Here is a 19,048-nt window from a genome sequence, read left to right as displayed (position 1 = left end):
CTCGCTCCTCCCCGGCCGCGGAGCGCGGCGGGAGGCGGTGTCTTCCTCCGCGGTCGAAGCCTTTGGCGCGGCTGTGTGCGGAGGTCACTTTGCCGAGGAGCCGGGAGCCGGAGGAATGCAAATGAGGCAAAGCCCGGGAGGAGAGCGGAGGAGCCCGGAGGAGACCGGAGGGAGGGCGCCCGGGCGCCGCGATGGATGCCTGCCCCGCGGGAGGGAGGAGGGGGGCGGCGAGGAGCCCGAGGCGGTGGGTGCGGCCTTCTGGGTGCGGCTGGGCCCAGCCTGGAGGCTCGGGCGCACTCACCCACCTCCTCCATCTCCTCCACCTCCTGGGTCTCGGTTCCTGAACTCCCTCCTGGACACGGATGCGATCCACTGTGTAGGCAAGCTCTTAACGAATAACTTTGCATCGAGGGCTGGAACGTCAGGGAAGGACTTCGTTACAAATTAACAATATTCCCGTCTGCAAAACTGACTTTCTAGGGTTTAAGGCCTATGCGGTCGCTACCCGGGAACAGGTTTGGCTGTTTACCTGCGTCCTGGAGGCCCCGCTCTCTCCTCTCCAGTGGAGACGCGGCGCTCCCTGAGATCACCGTGTTCTTCCACGGCCCCAAGGGCTCCGGGCTCCCATTTCCAGCTCGGCCTCAGCCTGGAGTCATACGGCCTTGACTGTCTCCTACTTCTCCACTAGTGCCCACGCATTTACCTTTGCTCAAACGTCGTGCCCATTTCCTCCTAGACTCACAAGCACTTCTACCTTGGAGAAGAAGTCGCCTTGAAGAGCACCTGGGTGGCTGGGGGCTGGGGGGATGCTACGTTGACCCTGTGGGGGAGGGCAGGCGCACTAGGGCCAGGGTGGGGTGGGGTGGGGGGGTATTCTCCCTGTGTCTGACTGTGGTGTGATCGGATGCCCTTCCTGGGTGGATGAGTGCACTTGCTCTGGGAAGCTTTATACTCTCCAACCCAAGTCGAATTCCCGTTCCGCTCTCAGGGGACTTGGATTGGTCTCCCTATCATACCACCTATCCCAGCAAGTAGTGATTTGCCTATCCCTGGGATTGTTGGTTTTGTGTGCTTTGTTCACCACTGCTGTATACCTGGCTCCCAGCCTAGGTGCTCAATAAACACTTTTGGAATGAATGAATGCCTTTGGGGCCAGACAGCCAACTCCCTCAGGGCAGAGACCAATGATTTTTGTTCTCCGAATCATCCCCAGCAGCAAGCATAGTACCTGGCACACTGTACAGGCTCAAGGAACAGTGTTGGACAAGTAAGTGTGATGTGAACACCCACCATTTCTTTTTTCTTTTTAAATAAATTGATTCATTTATTTATTTATTTCTGGCTGCGTTGGGTCTTCGTTGCTGCGCGTGGGCTTTCTCTAGTTGTGGCGAGCGGGGGCTACTCTTTGTTGCGGTGTGCGGGCCTCTCAATGCAGTGGCTTCTCTTGTTGTGGAGCATGGGCTCTAGGCGCGCGGGCTCAGTAGTTGTGGCACGCGGGCTCAGTAGTTGTGGTGCACGGGCTTAGTTGCTCCGCGGCATGTGGGATCTTCCTGGACCAGAGCTCAAACCCGTGTCCCCCGCACTGGCAGGTGGATTCCCAACCACTGCGCCACCAGGGAAGTCCCCACCCACCATTTCTTAAGCACCTCCTATTCACTGGGGCTGTGCCGGGTATGTTTCAGCACGCAGTGGCTGTGAGCACAGAGTCCAGTGGCAGATCACCTGGTCCCCTCCTCTGCCACGTCACGTGACTCTGGCCAGCTCCTTACCCTCTCTGGACTTCCACTGTCTTGTCTGTAAAATGGAGATGTTTAGAAACCTCCAGTAGAGGGTTTTTGTGAGAATCAAGGAGTTAATTGATATAAAAAGCTTAGGACTGTGCTTGACACAGAGTAAGCACTGAATAAATGTTAACTGTGGCTATTATCTGTGTACATTATCTCTTTCCTCATAACACCTCTGACATGCCTATTATTATTCCTATTTTACAGATGAAAAGTGGCGGGTCAGAGAGGTTAAATGACTGAACCCAATCCCACAGACAGTAAGGGCAGGGCTGCAGGCCTGTACCCTCCTCTGATAGGAGAGCCAGATCTCAGACCCTGGGGGGTTTGCTCTGACAGAATTCCATCCTCTCCCACAATTGCTGAGAGGGCCTTTACCAAGGTGCTTGACGCCGTGTGAGAATGGGCCCAGTGGGGAGCCAAGATCAAATGGCCGCACCATCCTGGCAAGAAGATTCCCTAAATGGGCTCCCCTGCTCTCTTGAGAACCTTGCGCGCATCCCTCTGGACTTCTCTGATCCTCACTACTAACCTTAGGAGGAGGAATTACCATTCCCCCTTTTACTGCTAAGTGAACTGAGGCTCAGAGAGGTTCAATCGCCACGCAAGGTTGTTTGTTCAAGGCTGGTGGCAGAGCCAGGATTTGAACCCTATTCTGTCAGCTCCAAAATGTGCACCCGTTTTTCCACGTTATGAAGCTTAGGTGGCTCCTTTATCAGCACCATATTCAGTGGTCGATCTCTGCCCCAGTTTGGGCCTTACTGGTCTCCACAACACTCTTATTACTAATATTGAGGCCTCACGTATTTGATGTTACCTTGCAAATGCCTTTCACCTACTTCATTTCTTTTGAGACTTATAACTGACCTGTGAAATAAGTCGAGCAGGAATTTCTATCCCCACTTGACGGATGAGGAAACTGAGGACCAAAGAAGTAAAAAAATCACTTTACTAACCAAGGTTACACAGCTGTCACTGGTGGAGCCAGAGCTGGGATCAGGGTCTACTGACCCCCAGGGGGGTGATGGAGGTTAGTGGAGAATGCTGGGGCCCAGTGGGGGGCGGGGGACTGGACTCAGGTTCTGAACGTGCCCTCTTTTTTCTGTATGTCCTTGGATATGTCCCTTGCCATCTCTAGGCTTCCAATTTGGCCTTTGTACAGTGAGGGTGTGGACTGAGTTACCTCCCAGGTCTGACCAGCGCAGACACCTTAGGCATTCTGAGTTGGTACTATCTTCCCTGGCGAGGACAGAGGAGAAGGCTTTGAATCTGGATGCTTGGGCCACCCCTGAGTGAAGCTGGGGCCCCAGGGCCATCTGAATTGGGATGCTAACCACAGCCCAGGGCAGATGAAGATGTACCCACTTCCACTGGCCCACTCTGGACCCCAGGGCACTGCAGGATTAAGGGGAGTTTGTTCCAGGGGCCTAAGTGAGAGGCATGGGGCCGGACCACATCAGGAGAGGGCTGATGGAATTTGGAGGGATAAAGCAGCCATGGAAAAGAGGGCTGGGGGGAGGTGCCAAGGCCTTGGCAGAGGCAGGGTGCCCAGAAGGCGCTGGAGATAAAGCCCAGGCTGCAGACTAGCGCTGGGATTAGCCCAGCCTTGGATGTTCCTGACTGCTTCTTATCTCCTGGCGGCCCGGAGGAGCCCTCTCCCCCACCGCTCTGAGCCCTGGCCCTGCTAATTGCCTGTTAACCCTGTGGGCTCCGTGACTGCAGGGAGGATGAGGGATTGGGGAGGGGTGGGTAAGAATGCGAGGAAACGGGAGCTGTGGACAGATGGAACTCAAGGGACTGAGAGAGAAGCCACTGCTCAGAGGAGCAAGCTCTGGACGGATCTCTCCGACCCTGATCATTGTCTAGGGCAGACCTGGAGGGGAGGGCAGGGAGAAGGAGGGAAGGGCGCCTGGGGAGGGGTTCCTGGCTTGGGGAGGTGGCTTTAGGCCCAGGGAAAAGTCAAGAGGAGGAATACAAGAGTCAGTGACTGGACACCTAGACTAGAGAATAGAGAGAAAAGGAAACAGTATAGAGATGAAGCGGGCAAAAGAACAGAGAGGCTGGGGGGCAGCCAGGCCAATGGGAGAAAGACGAGGCCAGGGGGACAGACAGGCTGACAGAGGGCAAGGGACAGAGACACAGGCCAGATGGATAACTGATCAGATGCTGAGGACAGACAGGCCAGGAGGATGGAGAAAGACCTGAGAGAGAGACAGATCGGGCGACAAGGGCTAGGGAGATGGACAGACCCAGGGCAGGGTCCAGGCCAACACTAAAGGGGAGGTGGTCCGAGAGGGACAGGCAGAGGGCTGGCAGGAAGGAAGCTGGTCCACGGGTCTGCCTGCAGCATGGACATAGACCTATCTAGAACCCGTCCAGCCTAGGTCTGGAGGGCTTCAGCCCAGGGCCAGGGGGATGGACCTAGGAGTGAAGGCAGAGAGCAAGGGAGGGCCGAGAAGAGGGAGAGCCAGATGGAAGAAGGTGGGCTCTGAGATGGGGACAGGGCCCAGAGGCTGAGGCTGGTGGGGAGGGATCTGGAAATAGCCCCTTGGCCCATCAGGGCACATCCTAGCCCAGGAGTTGCCCCTTTCCGTGGCTGAACTCTGGACCCTCAACTCCTGTCCACACACCCTCCTCTGGGGCCATTCAGGAGAGAGCAGTGGACAGCCAGTGGGACCCTGTGGCAGAGCAGCCGTGCCGTCTCCATGGAAGAAGCTGTGGGCTGTGCTGCTACCAGAGTTCTGCCACTTAGGAGCTGGTGGCTCCACCCGCTGCTGCCTGCCTGGCCCAGGGACCATCTCCAGGGCAATGCTCTGCTCTGCCCTGCAGTCGGGCCTGACCCGGGCTGTGCAGGTGTCCTGGCCCTGCCAGTCTGGCCTGTCCACTCCTTGCAGACCATTGTCCATCAGCAGACCCAGAGCCCTTCCACCCATCTCCCTTTGTCACCCCCACTCTACACAGTCGCCTCAAGGGCAGGCGTACCAGGTAGCCACCACCATCTGAAGCCATTGGAGCCAAAGCCTTCCCAGTTGGCTCTGCCCTGTACAGGGAGAGGTTCAGTGGCTGCCCCAGCCCCACCCAGGTTCAGGAGGCTACCAGACTCATTCATTCACTGAACACCTACCAGGTGTTTTATAAGCACCAACTCTGCTTTGGCATCAGGCTCAGTTCTGCTCGAATCTCTGCTGTCATTTACTTGCTGTGTACCCTTAGCCAAGTCATTTTCCCTCTCTGAGCTTCCTCAACATGAAACGGGGGCTACAATGCTTACCTCATGTGGTTTTCTTGGAGGCTCAAAGGAGAAACTAGATCAAAAGTACAGGACCCAGTACAAAGTGGGAATGTTTGATAATGTTAACTTTGCATTCCTTCCCTCGACCTCACTCCTCCTTCTGCAAATTGCACTGGGCTCTGGGGATACCAAGATGATGAAACGGGGCTCCCAGCCTCAGGGAGTCCATGGTCCCATGGGAGAGACCACGACAGTGCCCAGCGGTCAGGGTCAGCCGCTGCACACTGGGGGGCGTGAGTGAGCAGCTCACTACTGGGATTCCCCCATGCAGCCCATGCCTTGTTTAGCCTCCCAACTGGAGCACACACTGAAAAAGGGCTGCAGCAGCAAGAGCTGATTCCAGCATCTTCTTGGCCCAAAATAGGAAGGGGATGAGTGCTTTGAGATTTGGGACAAATACTTACATACTCCCCCCATCTGCCTTTCCCCCACCACTGAGGACACAGGGATCTTGCCCCCAGCCCTCTTCAGGGCTCTCCTCCCACCAGTGACATGTAAAATCACAGGTCTAGAGTCAGGCTGTCTCGCTGGACTCTTGCCCCTTCGACCAGGGCCTTTCTACTCACGGTGCGGTCTGCAGACCAGCAGGTTGTTAGAAATGCAGAATCTCAGTCTTGCTGCCCAACACACGTTTACTGAGTCAGAATCTGCGTTTTAGCGAGCTCCCCAGGTGCTTTGGGTGCACATTAAAGTTTGAGAAGCACTGACCTTGGAGACCTTGGCAAATCAGCCAACCTCTCGGAGCCTCAGTTTCCTCATCTGTAGGATGTAGGATCATTGTGAGATTCGATTGGAAAGAGCGTATTAAGCATTTAGTGCAGTGCCTGGGGCAGAGCAGATGCTCTGGGACTGTCAGCGATGCCTACTCCTGCCCCCAGATGGACACACAACAGGGAGCCGCGGCAGGGGTGATGCAGACAACGACAAGGAGTGGAACCCAGAAGGTGGCGAGGGTGCAGAAGGAGCGGGGGAGGGACAGGTGAGGAATTGAATTGAGAGGCAGCAGATATGGAGAAGATAGTAAGGAAGGTATAGAGGAGTGGAGTGCAAGGGAAGGAGGGATGGAGGAAAAGGGGTCGAGCGTTGAGACTCCAGTCTCATTTCAGCTGGATGTGGTTGAAGCAGGAGCTGGGGCTTGGGGTGCTGTAAGCTTGGGTTGGGGGAGTTGCCAGCAACGGATTGTGGGAACACCTTGGGTCTTGCATCTCAATGAGTTCCACCTCTCCCCCTAAGCTGTGTGACCTTGGGCAAGTCACATCACCTCTCTGAGCTCTGGTTTCCTCATCTGTATTAATCAGGCTAATTAAACCTACCTGATACCAGAGTGGCTGAGGAGATGAAATGGGGTGGCAGATGCTGCCATGTTTTGTAAACTGTGCAGTTCTTGTTATTTGCGTGCTTTTGTTTTGGGAATCTGAGGCAGGGTGTTTGGGTGATAGAAGAACTGTCTTGAGAGGGGAGAATCAGCAGGGCAATTAACCTAGGGGGATGGGGATGGGAGACAACCCTGCCTCACAACGAGGGCACCCCCAGGCCCCCAGTTCTTAGAACTCCTCGCTCCTACTGCCCTCCACCCAGCCCTCTCCCTTCCACAGCCTCCCTCTGGAGCTAGGCATTTAGGAGTCCTTTCCCTTACACTGCCTCATGTCTTTTCTCCCAGCTTTCACCAGAGTGAAAATGTTCCCAGGGACAGAGGCCAGGGAGAGAGAGAGAGTGATTGAGTGCACTGACCTCCTTACCCCCAGGGAAGGTACCGCCTGTGATGGGTTTGACCCGGGGGCTGGTCTCTGTGGGGTGAGCCTGGCAGGGGGGAACTCCCATCTGCCTCTCCCTCAACCTCCTCCCGACCCCAGCTGCTCGCAACTCCCATCGGTAGCTCTGTCCCCGCCAGAGCCTCGGCTTCCATCTCCGGGGCTGCAGCGCCATCTGGTGTTCACATGGGAGGACTCTCTGCAGAGGAAAAGCGAGGTTGGCTGCTTCTGCGCTGGCGGAACCGCGTATTAAAGTATTCCTTGTGCCCCGCCCTGGAACAGGTGCTGGACTCATTGCCCCTGTGCAGCATGAATTCTAGTGGGGGGAAGATGAGCAATGAACACGGAGGCAAACAGATAAGCAAGATCATCTCAGGTCTTGATGAGGACTTTGAGCAAACCAACAAGTGCGTTTGATGAGGGGAGGCTGACACTGGGAACGTGTGTGTGGTTTAAGAGTGTGTACCTGAAGAAGGGACACTTGACCTCAGGCTTAGAAGACGAGCGGCTAGCCATGCCAACTGGGGGCAGGGGAGCATTCCAGGAGAGGGAACTGCGTGAACAAAGGCCTGGGCAGGGAAGTCGCTCCGAAAGTTTGAATTTGTCTCAGAGATCTGGGAGTGGAAAGGCAGGAGACAGAGGCAAAGGTTACCTCATGTGGAGACTTTCAGGCAAGGGAAGGAATTTGGCTTTATGCTCTGGGAAATGGGAAGCCATTGGTGGACTTCAAGTTGGCAGGTGGCTTGATTGGATCTCCTCAGTTTAGAATGAACACTCTGGCTACTGTGTAGTGAATGGCTTTGCAGGGAGAGGCAAAGACCGACGAAGGGCACCAGTTAGGAGCCTGCCGCCGTGGCCGGGGGGAGATGATGGTGAAAGGGGGACATGAGATGGAAGGAGAGTAGATGGATTCTAAATAGATATTGCCTGGGACAGCAGCTGGACTGTATGCCTGGTCACCCCTGTCCCATATCCCAGCAACCAACCTACAGGGAGAGGGAGATTTCAGGGATTCTGACTTGAGAAACTAGGTAGGTAGTGGGGCCCTTTACTCATAAGAGGAGAATGGGTCGGGGACAGGATTTGGGAAGACATCAAGAGTTCTGCTAATTTTTAAATTTTTATTTATTTATTTATTTTGGCTGCGTTGGGTCTTCGTTGCTGCACGCGGGCTTTCTCTAATGGCGGTGAGCGGGGGCTACTGTTCGTTGCGGTGCACAGGCTTCTTATTGCGGTGGCTTCTCTTGTTGCAGAGCACGGTGTCTAGGCACGCGGGCTTCAGTAGTTGTGGCATGCAGGCTCAGCAGTTGTGGCTCGCGGGCTCTAGAGCACAGGCTCAGTAGCCGTGGTCCATGGGCTTAGTTGCTCCGCAGCATGTGGGATCTTCCCGAACCAGGGCTCGAATCTGTGTCCACTGCATTGGTAGGCGGATTCTTAACCACTGCGCCACCAGGGAAGTCCAAGAGTTCTGCTATTGATATGTTAAGCTGGAGGTGCCTTTTAATCATCTAAGAGAGGATGTCAGTAGAAAAGATGGAGCTCAAGGGAGGCTGGGCTGTTGGTTGGTTGCTGGGATATGGGACAGGGGTGACCAGGCAGGTCTGGTGGCCGTCACAGGGGACAGGGAACCCTAAGCCTAAGGCATTGTCTTTCATCTCCCCCTTCCACACCCCCGCCCCTCCCGCTCCTGTCTCTTATTCCCAGGTCTATACTCGCTATGGGAAGTGTTATACCTTCAACGCGGATCCACAGAGCTCACTGGCCAGCCGGGTGGGGGGCATGGGCAGTGGCCTGGAGATCATGCTGGACATCCAGCAGGAGGAGTACCTGCCCATCTGGAGAGAGACAAGTACGCAGGCGGGAAAGGGACAGGGGCTCCGGCCTGGGTCCTCTGCCTGGGGTGGGTTTCCAAAGGTGCCCATCTCTACTGTGCAGACGAGACGTCGTTTGAGGCAGGCATCCGAGTGCAAATCCACAGCCAGGAGGAGCCACCCTACATCCACCAGCTGGGCTTCGGTGTGTCCCCAGGTTTCCAGACCTTTGTGTCCTGCCAGGAACAGCGGGTGAGCACCTCCAGCTGGGTCCTGGGTCAGGCACAGGGCTGGGCCTTTGGGCTCAGAGGGGATGCTGACCAGATCTGCCTCCCAGAAGCTCACATCCCACCAGCCCTCCCATGGACTTTACTGGGGCTGTGGGCGCCGGAGGGCCGGGTGGGACGTCTGTGCGTGACCCCGTCATGCCCCACCTCTGCAGCTGACCTATCTGCCCCAGCCCTGGGGCAACTGCCGAGCGGAGAGTGGGCTCAGGGAGCCTGAGCTTCAAGGCTACTCGGCCTACAGTGTGTCTGCCTGCCGGCTGCGCTGTGAAAAGGAGGCCGTGCTTCAGCGCTGCCACTGCCGGATGGTGCACATGCCAGGTGGGCACCCCACCCCCTGCCAGCTCTCTGTGTCACCCTGCCAGGCTCCAGAACCTCCAAGGGCAGAACCCTGCTCATGTGCAGGGGGGCAGGTGCACGTGTATGACAACATGTGTGCGTGTCTCTGCCCACGTGAGGGTACATGGTATGTGTTCGGGATTTTATGCATGTTTTCACGTATGCATATGGGATGCACACGTGCATGTCTGTGTGCCTGTTAATATGTATTTATGCGTACATGTACTTGTGCATATCTGTACTTTTGTACTTGAGGTTGTGTGCATGTGCTTGAACACGTGCATGCAAATGCATGTGCATATGTGTGTGTGCAAGCACGCATGGATTTACGTGCATATGTGCATGCGTACATCTCCATGCTTCTATGCGCAGGCATGTATAAATTCATGTGTGCACCTTTATGTGTGTGCATGCATGTATGTGCCCACATTTGGGAATATGGGAGGGGAGCGTGGATGGAACTATAGACTCCAGGAATAATCTTCTCTCCTTTCAGGCAATGAGACCATCTGCCCGCCAAATATCTACATCGAATGTGCTGACCACACACTGGGTCCGTGCTGCCTTCTCCCCTCCCCGCCTCTCCGGCCCCCTCCTCCTCTTCCTCTCTCTGTGCACCCTGGTCCTCACTTCCTTGCCTCCCCTCCTCCCAGTCTCTTCCTGGGTGTTTTTTTTCCTGGGGGTTGAGCCTTATCCCGTACTTCCAGGGGTCTGAGGACCTTTGCAGTTGTGGTGGAGAGAGTAGGGTGGGGGGGTTGCAGAGAACCGGAACTGAGAGTGAAGGGCGGGGCTTCTCATCTTGCTTCAGCCAATGAGCTTGCCTCTCTGGGAAAGTGAAATGTCTTCTCCCTTGGTATGAGAAAAGATGTATTGCTGGCTACCGGTGTGGGTAAGGCAACCCCATCTGTCCATAGGTCTCGCCTGATCCACACTTCATTCATTCATTCATTTATTCATTCTACAGGTGTTTACAGCCTGCACTGGGGCCAGGGGTAAAAGTGGGAACAAGAGCCCGGCTCTTGTAGCGCTTACCGCCTGGCGGGGCTGTGGACGGGCATCACAACACCGCGTGTTAGTCCTTGTGTAGGGGAACCTCAGTGATCCTACAGGGCCCCAGCAAGGGCATGCAGCCTCACCTGGGCAGGCAGGGAGGATTCCCAGAGGGAGTGACATATGAGCTGAGACTGGAAGGATGTGGAAGAGTCAGCCATGTGAAAAGGGGGCACGTGTTCTAGGCAGTGGGAACAGCTCGTGCTAAAGACCTGTGGCCAGAGAGAGCGTGTGTGTCTGGAGCCCTTGAAAGGTCAGTGTGGCTGGAGGTCAGAGAACAAAGGAGGGCTTGGAAAGAGCGGAGGAGGCTCTGGGAAGCCAACAATGGCTTAAGGCAAGGCAAGAATGTCTTCTGATTTTAGGAAGGGGACCCTGATTAGATGTGAGGATGGATAAGCGGGGAGGAAGACTAGGAACAGGGTGACCGGTCAGGAGAGCTCGGCGGTAATCCAGACGCTGGGGCCACTGGGGCGGCTTTGAGGTGCTGGGGCAGTAGAATCCCACCTTCTCTGTCCCACACACCAACTACATCTGCCAAAGGGGTGATTGAAGCGTGTTTAATGAAGGAACAGATGTAAGTGGGGATAAGGGAACCACAAGAGGTGGTGAGACTCCACAGAACTAAGGAGCCTTTCTTGCACCCGCACCTTAAGGGGCAAAGGAAGGGGTTGCTACTGGCACCCAGAGAGGGAACTGTGGCTGTCTGAGATGGACAGGAGCCGGGAGCCAGGACCACAAGTGAGGAAGCCTGGTATCTCTCCCCTCCTTGCCCCGTGATCCTGACGGGGCCTCCCATTGGCCAAACCCAACCCAAAGCCATAGGACAGGGAGTCTAGGTGATGCATTTGGCAGAGATCAGCATCCTGGGACAGAGCAAGGTGGGGAGAGTGGAGAGTGGATCTGTGGGGGCGAACATACTGAGCATAATAACCCTGCCCATTTGTTCTTCTGTCCGTCCATCCATCCATCCATGTATCCACTCATCCATCCACTCATCCATAGGCATACGTGAAAACATGCATACATCCCATTCATCCCAGCATCCTCTCCAAGCCCCTCATGTGTCTGAGGCCTCATGTGGTTAATTAGCTCTGGTGGGTAGCCCGTGCCCTCCCTCTGAGCCAGGAGGACCTCTCTGTCCCAGGGGGCTGGGCAGCAGAGGGATGTGCCTATAGGAGTGTGCTGGGGGTTCTGCCTCCGCCCACTTTCTTGGATGGTCTGAAGCTGGTCCGGGAAGGGACTCCCAGCCAGTGCCAGTGCTGGCCAGACCGGGCCCTCAGTTTGGGTGTGCCTGCCTCAGGACAGCCCCTAAGCTTCCTCCCTGCAGCGGTGGGCCTCTGGGCCATCCCACCCCGCACAGCAGCTGGCGCCTCTGTGTTGCAGATTCCTTGGGTGGGGGCTCCGAAGGCCCATGTTTCTGCCCTACCCCCTGCAACCTGACCCGCTACGGGAAAGAAATCTCCATGGTCAGGATCCCCAACAGGGGCTCAGCCCGGTACCTGGCAAGAAAATACAAACGCAATGAGACCTACATACGGTATGTATGTGTGTGCGTGCGTGTGTGCGTTTGTGAATGTGTGTCTGTGTGTGGTGGAGGCCACCCTCAACAGGCCTGGTGCATGGTGGAGGCTGGGAGTGGGCCGCATCTTTGTTAATAATGAGTCTCCTGCCAGGAATGCCTTTCACGATCTTTTTCTTCTCGCTAACCCCTACCCATCCTCCAAGTCACATCCTGTGTCTCCACCTCCAGGGGAGCCCTTCTTAGCCCAAACATCTTTCATCTGCACCCCCACAGCACCCTGTACATACTTCTGTCGTTGCATTTACCTGCTGTTTTGTGTTTGCATGTCTTTTGCACGTCTGTTTGCGTGTCTTTCTCCCCCAGCCGTTAAATGCATGTCCAGTGAATGCTGTGCAGAGGGAAAGGAACTGGAAGGGATGGGGGAGGAGCCAGGTGGCCCACAGGAGGAGTCCCACTGAGCCTTGGGCCTGGTACCCTGCAGCCAATCTACCAATGCTGGGCATCCTCTGAGTGCCAAGCCCAGCGCTGTCTCCTATGGGGACAGAGATGATTATAACACAAAACTCATGCCACAGTTTGTGGATGGGGCCATGTTTGAAGGTGTGGGACCGATTCTTAGGCCCCAGGAGAGATGAATGTGCATAAGGGAAGTAGGGGAGGCATGAGCTGGGCCTCTGAACGCCCCGGGTTTGGGTCTGTGAGAAGAGGAGAGAGGGGAGGCATCCCAGTTAGAGCTCTGTGGGCTGATGTCAAGACCAGCCTGAGCAGCAGGGAGGCTGTGTGGAAAGAAGCAGATAAAAAAGCGGTTTGGATAAGAAGGTACAGTGCAGTGAGTGATCATGGGCAGTCTTGAAAGTCTGGAAGAGGAATTCTGGAGTAGACTGTCAAGCAATAGGGAGGCACTGAAGGTTCTAGAGAGGAATGGGGATGGGTCAAAGTGAAAACTATTTGCTGCTTTAGAGAAGGCGGGGTTGGGGCCGGGAGCGGGAATCTTGCCGGCCCAGGAGTTTTGTTTTATTCTCCCAGGCCCTTTGCTAGCCCTCAAAAGATGAAGCTGACAGGCATCTGGGCCTGTCTCACCTCACAGCTTTTGGGAGCTTCTTGGCACAGGGGGGCCTCAGATCCGGATCTGCTGGGCCTGGGATGTCCCACCAGCTGTCTCCTCAGGAAGACGGCCCCTTAAGGATACCCTGCTTCCTGTCTCTACAGGGAGAACTTCCTGGTCCTAGATGTCTTTTTTGAAGCCCTGACATCCGAGGCCATGGAGCAGCGAGCAGCCTACGGCCTGTCAGCCCTGCTGGGTGAGCCCCAGCCCCGATTCCACGGGGTTGGACCAGACCCGCCTGCCCCCTCTGACCCTGCTCTCATGCTCCCCAGGGGACCTCGGGGGACAGATGGGCTTATTCATTGGAGCCAGTGTGCTCACGCTGCTGGAGATCCTAGACTACATCTATGAGGCAAGGGATGGGGCCCTGGTGGGGGCCACCCAGATGGGGAGGGGCAGGTAGGAGGAGGGGCTGGGGGGAAAGCAGAGGGGCAGTGCAGGCTTCCTGGTGGAGCTGGACTGCCGGAGGTCAAGCTCAGGGTCATTTACCAGCGTCCCCTGACTGGTGGGAAGACCCGAGCGCGCTGAGGAGTCAGGAGAAGGGGATGGGTGAAGAGGACTGGGGCGTCCTAGGGGGGGTTTGCTGGGCCAGTCCTATGAGGTGGGCCTGGTGGGGCCTGTCCTTCTCCTCTAGCGAGTTTCCTGAGCCCACTGCTATCCCCCTACCCCGAACCCCCAGGTGTCCTGGGACCGACTGAGGCGGGTGTGGCGTCGTCCCAAGACCCCCCTCCGGACCACCACTGGGGGCATCTCCACTTTGGGGCTTCAGGAACTGAAGGAGCAGGTGAGGGTGAGCGCTGTAGAGTATACAGTCAGCGTCCTCTCCCAGGACTGAATCCCCCCATAACTTCTGAACTAGCCTGCGGGAGGGGGTTCCTGGGCTCCCCTGAGGCCTCTGCCCCAGGGGACAGGGTAAGGCTGGCTGTGTGAGGCCTGGGGGTACCACGTGAGCTCTCCCTGTCCCACCCGCTCTTCGCCTCGCAGAGTACCTGCCCAAGCCAGGGCCGCGCTGAAGGCGGAGGCACCAGCGGCCTGCTCCCAAACCACCACCCCCCAGGAGGCCTCTTTGAAGACTTCGCTTGCTAGGAAGGTGCTGCGTCCAAAAGGACCCAGGAGTCTGGGACTCCAGCCCAGATCCCCACCGTAGCCTCCCGCTCTTAGGACCGAAGGCTTGGGGGCAGCCCAAAGCTGAGGGGAAGAGGGCGGTGCTCACTGGGAGGGTGGGGACTCGGTCCCTGCTCTCACCCACCCTAGTGCCAGCTGCTTTGCACAAGGGTCCCTCTTGTCCACACCCTCCAACCCCAGGCTGGTGCCCAGGGAGGGCTGGGGACCAGGCCATGGGCCCCAGTGGAGGGGAGGAGAAAGGGAGGTGGAAAAAGGGGCCCACCCCAGAGGGGGTGGAACCCTCTGTACATTTGTATATATTTAGGGAGGACAGGGTGGGGGTGGGGATACAGATGTAGCAGGTGGGTGGGGCTATGAGGGTCGGTAATTTAGGGACAGCCGGGGTCCCAGCCCAGAGTGTTAGCAGGAGAAGGCAGGCCCCCAGGACTCAGGACTGCTGGGCTGGTCCTGCTTCCTGCCCCTCTCCAGGCCCAGCTTCCCTCTTGGCAGGGGGAGTGTGTGGTCCAGCAGGCCTGGTCCAGCTCCCAATTCCCTCTGCCCCAACCCCACTCCCAGAGTCCCCTCCATAGGGAAAGGCAGATCTTTCAGAACTTGGCTGAGCTTGGGGGTAGGGAAGGGGGCCTTCTCAGGCCTCTCTGCCTCCAGTCTGGTTTTATAAAGTGCTGACAAAGTTGGGAATAAAGAGGCATAAAGAATTCTCTGTGTGTATATGTGACTAAGCTGGGAGCTGGGGCGGGGCTGGGCATATGCATGACTTGGTCCCTGGGAAAAGGAAATACAGGCCCCAGCCAGGACAAAGAGCCTCCATCCTCAAAGCCCTCCCTGTCCCCATGCCTGCCTTTCAAAAACTCAGGAATCACTAGCCGGGACTTCCTGGTGGTCCAGTGGTTAACATTCTGTGCCCAACGCAGGGGGCCCGGATTTGATGCCTGTTCAGGGAACCAGATCCCACATGCCACAACTAAAAGAGCCCGCACACCGCAACTAAAGTCCCGCATGCCACAATGAAGATACCATGTGCTGCAACTAAGGCCCAGTGCAGCCAAATAAATAAATATTAAAAAAAAAGAACCACTAGTCCACACTCAGCCAGTTTATTAAAGGCAGGGAGCTTCATCAGGACTGCAGAGGAGAGAAGTTGGGAGACACCGCCCCTTCTCTCTCAGCTCCCCCGCTTCTCCAACAACTCATCTACAGCCCAGCCCCCCAGGGGACCCTAGGAGGTGGGGCTGGCGTCAGGCAGATTGCACTGCATAAATACTCGGAGGCCACAGCCTGAATCAGCAGCGTCAAGAGGGCAGGGAGACCGGGTTTGGGGCAGAAAGGAGTGGCTCCAAGGGTACCTCTTCCAGGGCTTGCTCTAAGCCCAAGGGTCCCCCAAGCCAGAGAGAGAGGGCCAGCGGGCTGCCCTGGGGTCTGAGGCTGCGGCCAGCCCTGTCCTGCGAGGCTGGCAGGTGGCTCCGGGTGGCTGGGGAAGAGCGAGGCGGGGCACCGCCTTGCCAGGGTTCAGGGGCGCAGGGCGGGGTCAGGTGCTGTTGCCCTGCTCCTGCTCGAACAGCAGCATGGCCAGCTGGGTGCGGGAGCCGAGGCCCTCGAGCGCACTCTGGCGGCAGCGGTGGTACAGGTCCTCGCTAAGCCGCGCGCTGCACGTCTGGGCCCGATAGCGCTGCAGCAGCGCGGGCTCCACCGCCCGCAGCACGTGCAGGCTGGAGAAGCGCAGGAACAGCTCATACACATCCAGGCTCTCCAGGAGCTCCTCTTCCTGCTCCGAGGCCGCCGCCAGCCGCGCTCGGGCCGCCACGTAGTCGGAGTTGTAGAAGCAGGCCTCACTGGCCGCCTGGCGATCAAAGCGGCCTGTGTCTCGGCCTAATTCAGGGGGTCCCGGGCCCTGGGGTGGGGCCACGGCCGGGTGGAAGGCCTGGAAGTGCATGGGAAAGAAGGCTTGCCAGCCAGAGATGGCATGCATGCGGCAGCGGTTCAGGAAGTCCGGGGTGAGCACCGTGTCTGGCCCGGCCAGCAGGAACAGCGTGTCCAGTGGGTGCTTCTTGGAGAGCAGATCCATGAGGCGCAGCGGTGAGGGTGTGGCTGTCTGCACGCTGAGCCAGGGCACCCGGGCACCGGGGAAACGCCGCTCCAGCTCTGCCACACGGGCCTTGACAGGTGCAAAGACATCGGCGTGGGCCGCCCGCTGGGCCTGTCGTGGCTCATACAGTAGCAGCAGGGTCAGGGTTGCTGCAGAATCGCCGGGCTCCAGTGCGGCCACGGCGAAGGCCTCCAGGAAGCCAGGGGCCAGGTCACACTCAGCTGCAGCCAGTGGCAGTAACACGGTGAGACGCGAGGCCTCGGTGACATAGGGCACGGGCAAGATCTCCACGCGACTCAGTGGCCGTAGCAGCTGCACTCGGCGGGTGAGGGGCCGGCGGCCACCCTGTGGGGTCAATGCCTCCAGCTGCAAGTCCAGCGTGTACTCCATACCCCGGGCAGGATCGAAGCGTCGGTAGCCATTAACCAGCTGCTGCTTCTGGAGCCGCAGGGCCGGGTGGTACCGGCGGTTGAGCTCCTCCAGGGCTGCCCCCAGAACGTCGGCCACATCAGCCTGGTCAGCCCCACGCAGTGGGCAGCGGGGTGAGCCATCAGCGCAGGAGAAAGCATGCTGTTCTGTGAAATAGTCCCAGCGCAGCACCTCAAAGCGGGAGGCTGGGCGGGACGGTGCTGGTATGCCCACGGGCCAGGTGGCTGCCCACTCCCCATCCGCTGCCAGACGGCTGGTGTTCTGGATCTCCCACTGGGTTGGAGGAACAGGCCATGAGCGAGGCATAGACCACAGGGGCCAGCACACAGCTGGGGGGCTGGGCAGGCAGAAGGTGCCACTCAGGACAGGTTCCCAGTCCCTTGCCAACCTCTGCCCACCCAGGGCCCCCCCTTATTCTTTCCCCAGATGGAGGCAGCCTAAGAGTTAAATGCGGGTCTCTGGAGGAGCTCCAGAGAAAAGGAGAAGCAGACAGGGACTGGGAAGAAGGTTTGTTCTGTGATTCTTGTGCTAATTTTGTATTTCCCTGGGATCTCTGAGACCTCTCAGGATGCCCTCACCCCCCCACCTCCAGCCTAGACCATACCTGTAACTCCTGGATCTCCTGGTATGTGCGTTCCAGTTCAGCTCGGGCAAAAGCCTTGTGCAGCTGGTACATGTGTACAGGGTCACGGACAGGGTGAGCTGTCAGGGCACTGCGGAAACGAGGGTCCCCCTCCTGCACGGGCTCCCCAGGGCTCAGCTCCAGGTAGCTATAGTGGACTCCCTGGGGAGAGGAAGGGAAGTGGGAAACATGAGGGGACAGTCGCCCCCCCACCCCATAGTTTGTGTCTCATCCCTCTATCCTATGACCTGTTGTGGACTTGGGGTCAGAATTCTGTGGGCTTCAGTCTACCATGACCAGTTGTGAGCTTGTGTGACCTTGAGCAAGCCTCTGCTAGCTCATCTGTGAAACGGGCATGCATCCTATCTCAGAGCTGTCCAGGGGCTCAAATAAAATAATAATGGCCAACACCAAACACCTACTGTGTGCAAGCCTCCCTTATTTTTTCTAATCCTTATAACAACCCCGAGAAAAAATTATTTCCATTGGTATGGATGAGGATACCGAGGCTCAGGAGATTCAGTAATTTACCCAAGGTCACAGGGATAGAAGATGACAGAACTGCATGGAAACCCAGGCCCATATCTCCAACCACCCCCTCTGCCTCTCAGGGAGAAGTGCACACGCCCAGACAAGAGGCACCAGTGGGGTGGCTTATCTTCCTACCTCGTGGCCGCCAGTGCAGCCCACCCCGGTGGCATCGAGGATGCAGCGGCCCAGCCACTCATCCGGGTGCGCACTGACGATGTCGTTGCGGCAGGCTTCCAGGTGGGGGCGCAGCTGCTGCAGCAGTGTGCGTGACAGCAACACCCCAAAGCCACCGTGGCAGTAGCGGCCTGGGGCGGGCTCTCCACTGATGAAGTCCTGGGGCCGGCCCAGATAGAGGTGGGCAGCGGCTGCCAGGCTGAGGTGGCCAGCTAGGCGAGCCAGTCCGTGCGCCTCCGTGTAGGTGGCATCGGGCACTAGGAAGAACCAGTCAAAGTCGTTGCCGTGCTGCTCCAGCAGGTGGCGCAGTGCCAGGTGCAGGTGCCCGATGGGCCGCTCCTCGCCTAGCGTCACCACGGCCATCCCCGATGGTGCCCGGCGGCCCCGCGAGCCTGTCAGGAACACCACACGCTCTAGCCGGTGCCCCAGCGTGCGGTTCACAGCCACGCCCAGTGTGGGCAACGTGGCCTGTGAGGTCAGCACCGCCACGAGCAGCCTCTGCCTGATGCCCAGCTCTGTGCTGATGTAGCGGGTCCTGGGGGTGGGGGAAGAAGATGGCACAAGGTTACTAAAAAGACAACAGGGCAGGTAGAGGGCAGCATACACAGGTTCCAGCAGGTCATGTCCTCTTTGGGCCTGTTTCATTTATGATAGAATAACAACTCTCCCCCAGGGATCACGAGTATTTAAATGAAATACTGGCCTTACCATAGTGCTTTTGGGAGATGGCATTATCCAGGCAGATATGAGAGATATATTTGGGGTCTGATTCCCTGTTTCATTACTTAGTGGTTGAGTCCTTGGGCAAGTTATTAAACCCATCCGAGTCTTGGGTAGCCTCATCTGTAAAATGGGGCTGATTGTATCTCTTTAAAGCACTTAGGCAAATGCTTGGCATATAGGTGCTCCACACATCATGTATACACTAATTTCTAAATAATATGCCATTATACCACAAATACATCACATAAATGATGTAACAGAATAAACGGCATAGAGATGTAGTGAATGTGTTTGGGGGGGGGTCAGGGGTTCCAGTAACTTACCTTCCGTAACACAGAAGGTAAGTTGCAGAACTGGAATTTGAACTCGGTGTTACTTCGGAGAAATTATTTCAACTCATAGGCAGAGAGGCATTAATGGAAT

At 57.1% G+C, this 19,048-nt stretch overlaps 2 protein-coding genes across 2 annotated transcripts in view; one reads left to right on the top strand and one right to left on the bottom strand.

Annotated features, from left to right (window-relative positions):
- The window catches only part of ASIC4 (acid sensing ion channel subunit family member 4), a 23,066-nt gene extending 9,042 nt beyond the window's left edge, over positions 1–14,024 (top strand). Inside the window, 9 exon segments of the mRNA XM_024763272.1 lie at positions 8,532–8,676; positions 8,763–8,890; positions 9,081–9,243; positions 9,758–9,814; positions 11,695–11,848; positions 13,043–13,134; positions 13,211–13,290; positions 13,618–13,722; positions 13,923–14,024. Coding sequence (XP_024619040.1) covers positions 8,532–8,676; positions 8,763–8,890; positions 9,081–9,243; positions 9,758–9,814; positions 11,695–11,848; positions 13,043–13,134; positions 13,211–13,290; positions 13,618–13,722; positions 13,923–14,024 — 1,026 coding nt within the window.
- Positions 14,025–15,141: 1,117 nt separating this feature from the next.
- Positions 15,142–19,048, bottom strand: part of CHPF (chondroitin polymerizing factor) — a 4,944-nt gene continuing 1,037 nt past the window's right edge. The window contains exons 2-4 of the mRNA XM_024763294.1: positions 17,864–18,437; positions 17,180–17,359; positions 15,142–16,848 (exon numbers count right to left, since the gene is read on the bottom strand). Coding sequence (XP_024619062.1) covers positions 15,589–16,848; positions 17,180–17,359; positions 17,864–18,437 — 2,014 coding nt within the window. The 3' untranslated portion in view covers positions 15,142–15,588. The remainder of the gene's footprint in view (positions 16,849–17,179; positions 17,360–17,863; positions 18,438–19,048) is intronic.

The sequence above is a fragment of the Neophocaena asiaeorientalis genome, unplaced genomic scaffold (assembly GCF_003031525.2).
Source record: "Neophocaena asiaeorientalis asiaeorientalis breed wild unplaced genomic scaffold, Neophocaena_asiaeorientalis_V1.1 scaffold86, whole genome shotgun sequence".
NCBI lineage: Eukaryota > Metazoa > Chordata > Mammalia > Artiodactyla > Phocoenidae > Neophocaena > Neophocaena asiaeorientalis.
The sequence above is the reverse complement of the archived record's forward strand: the minus strand, read 5'-3'. Positions and strand labels throughout refer to the sequence as shown.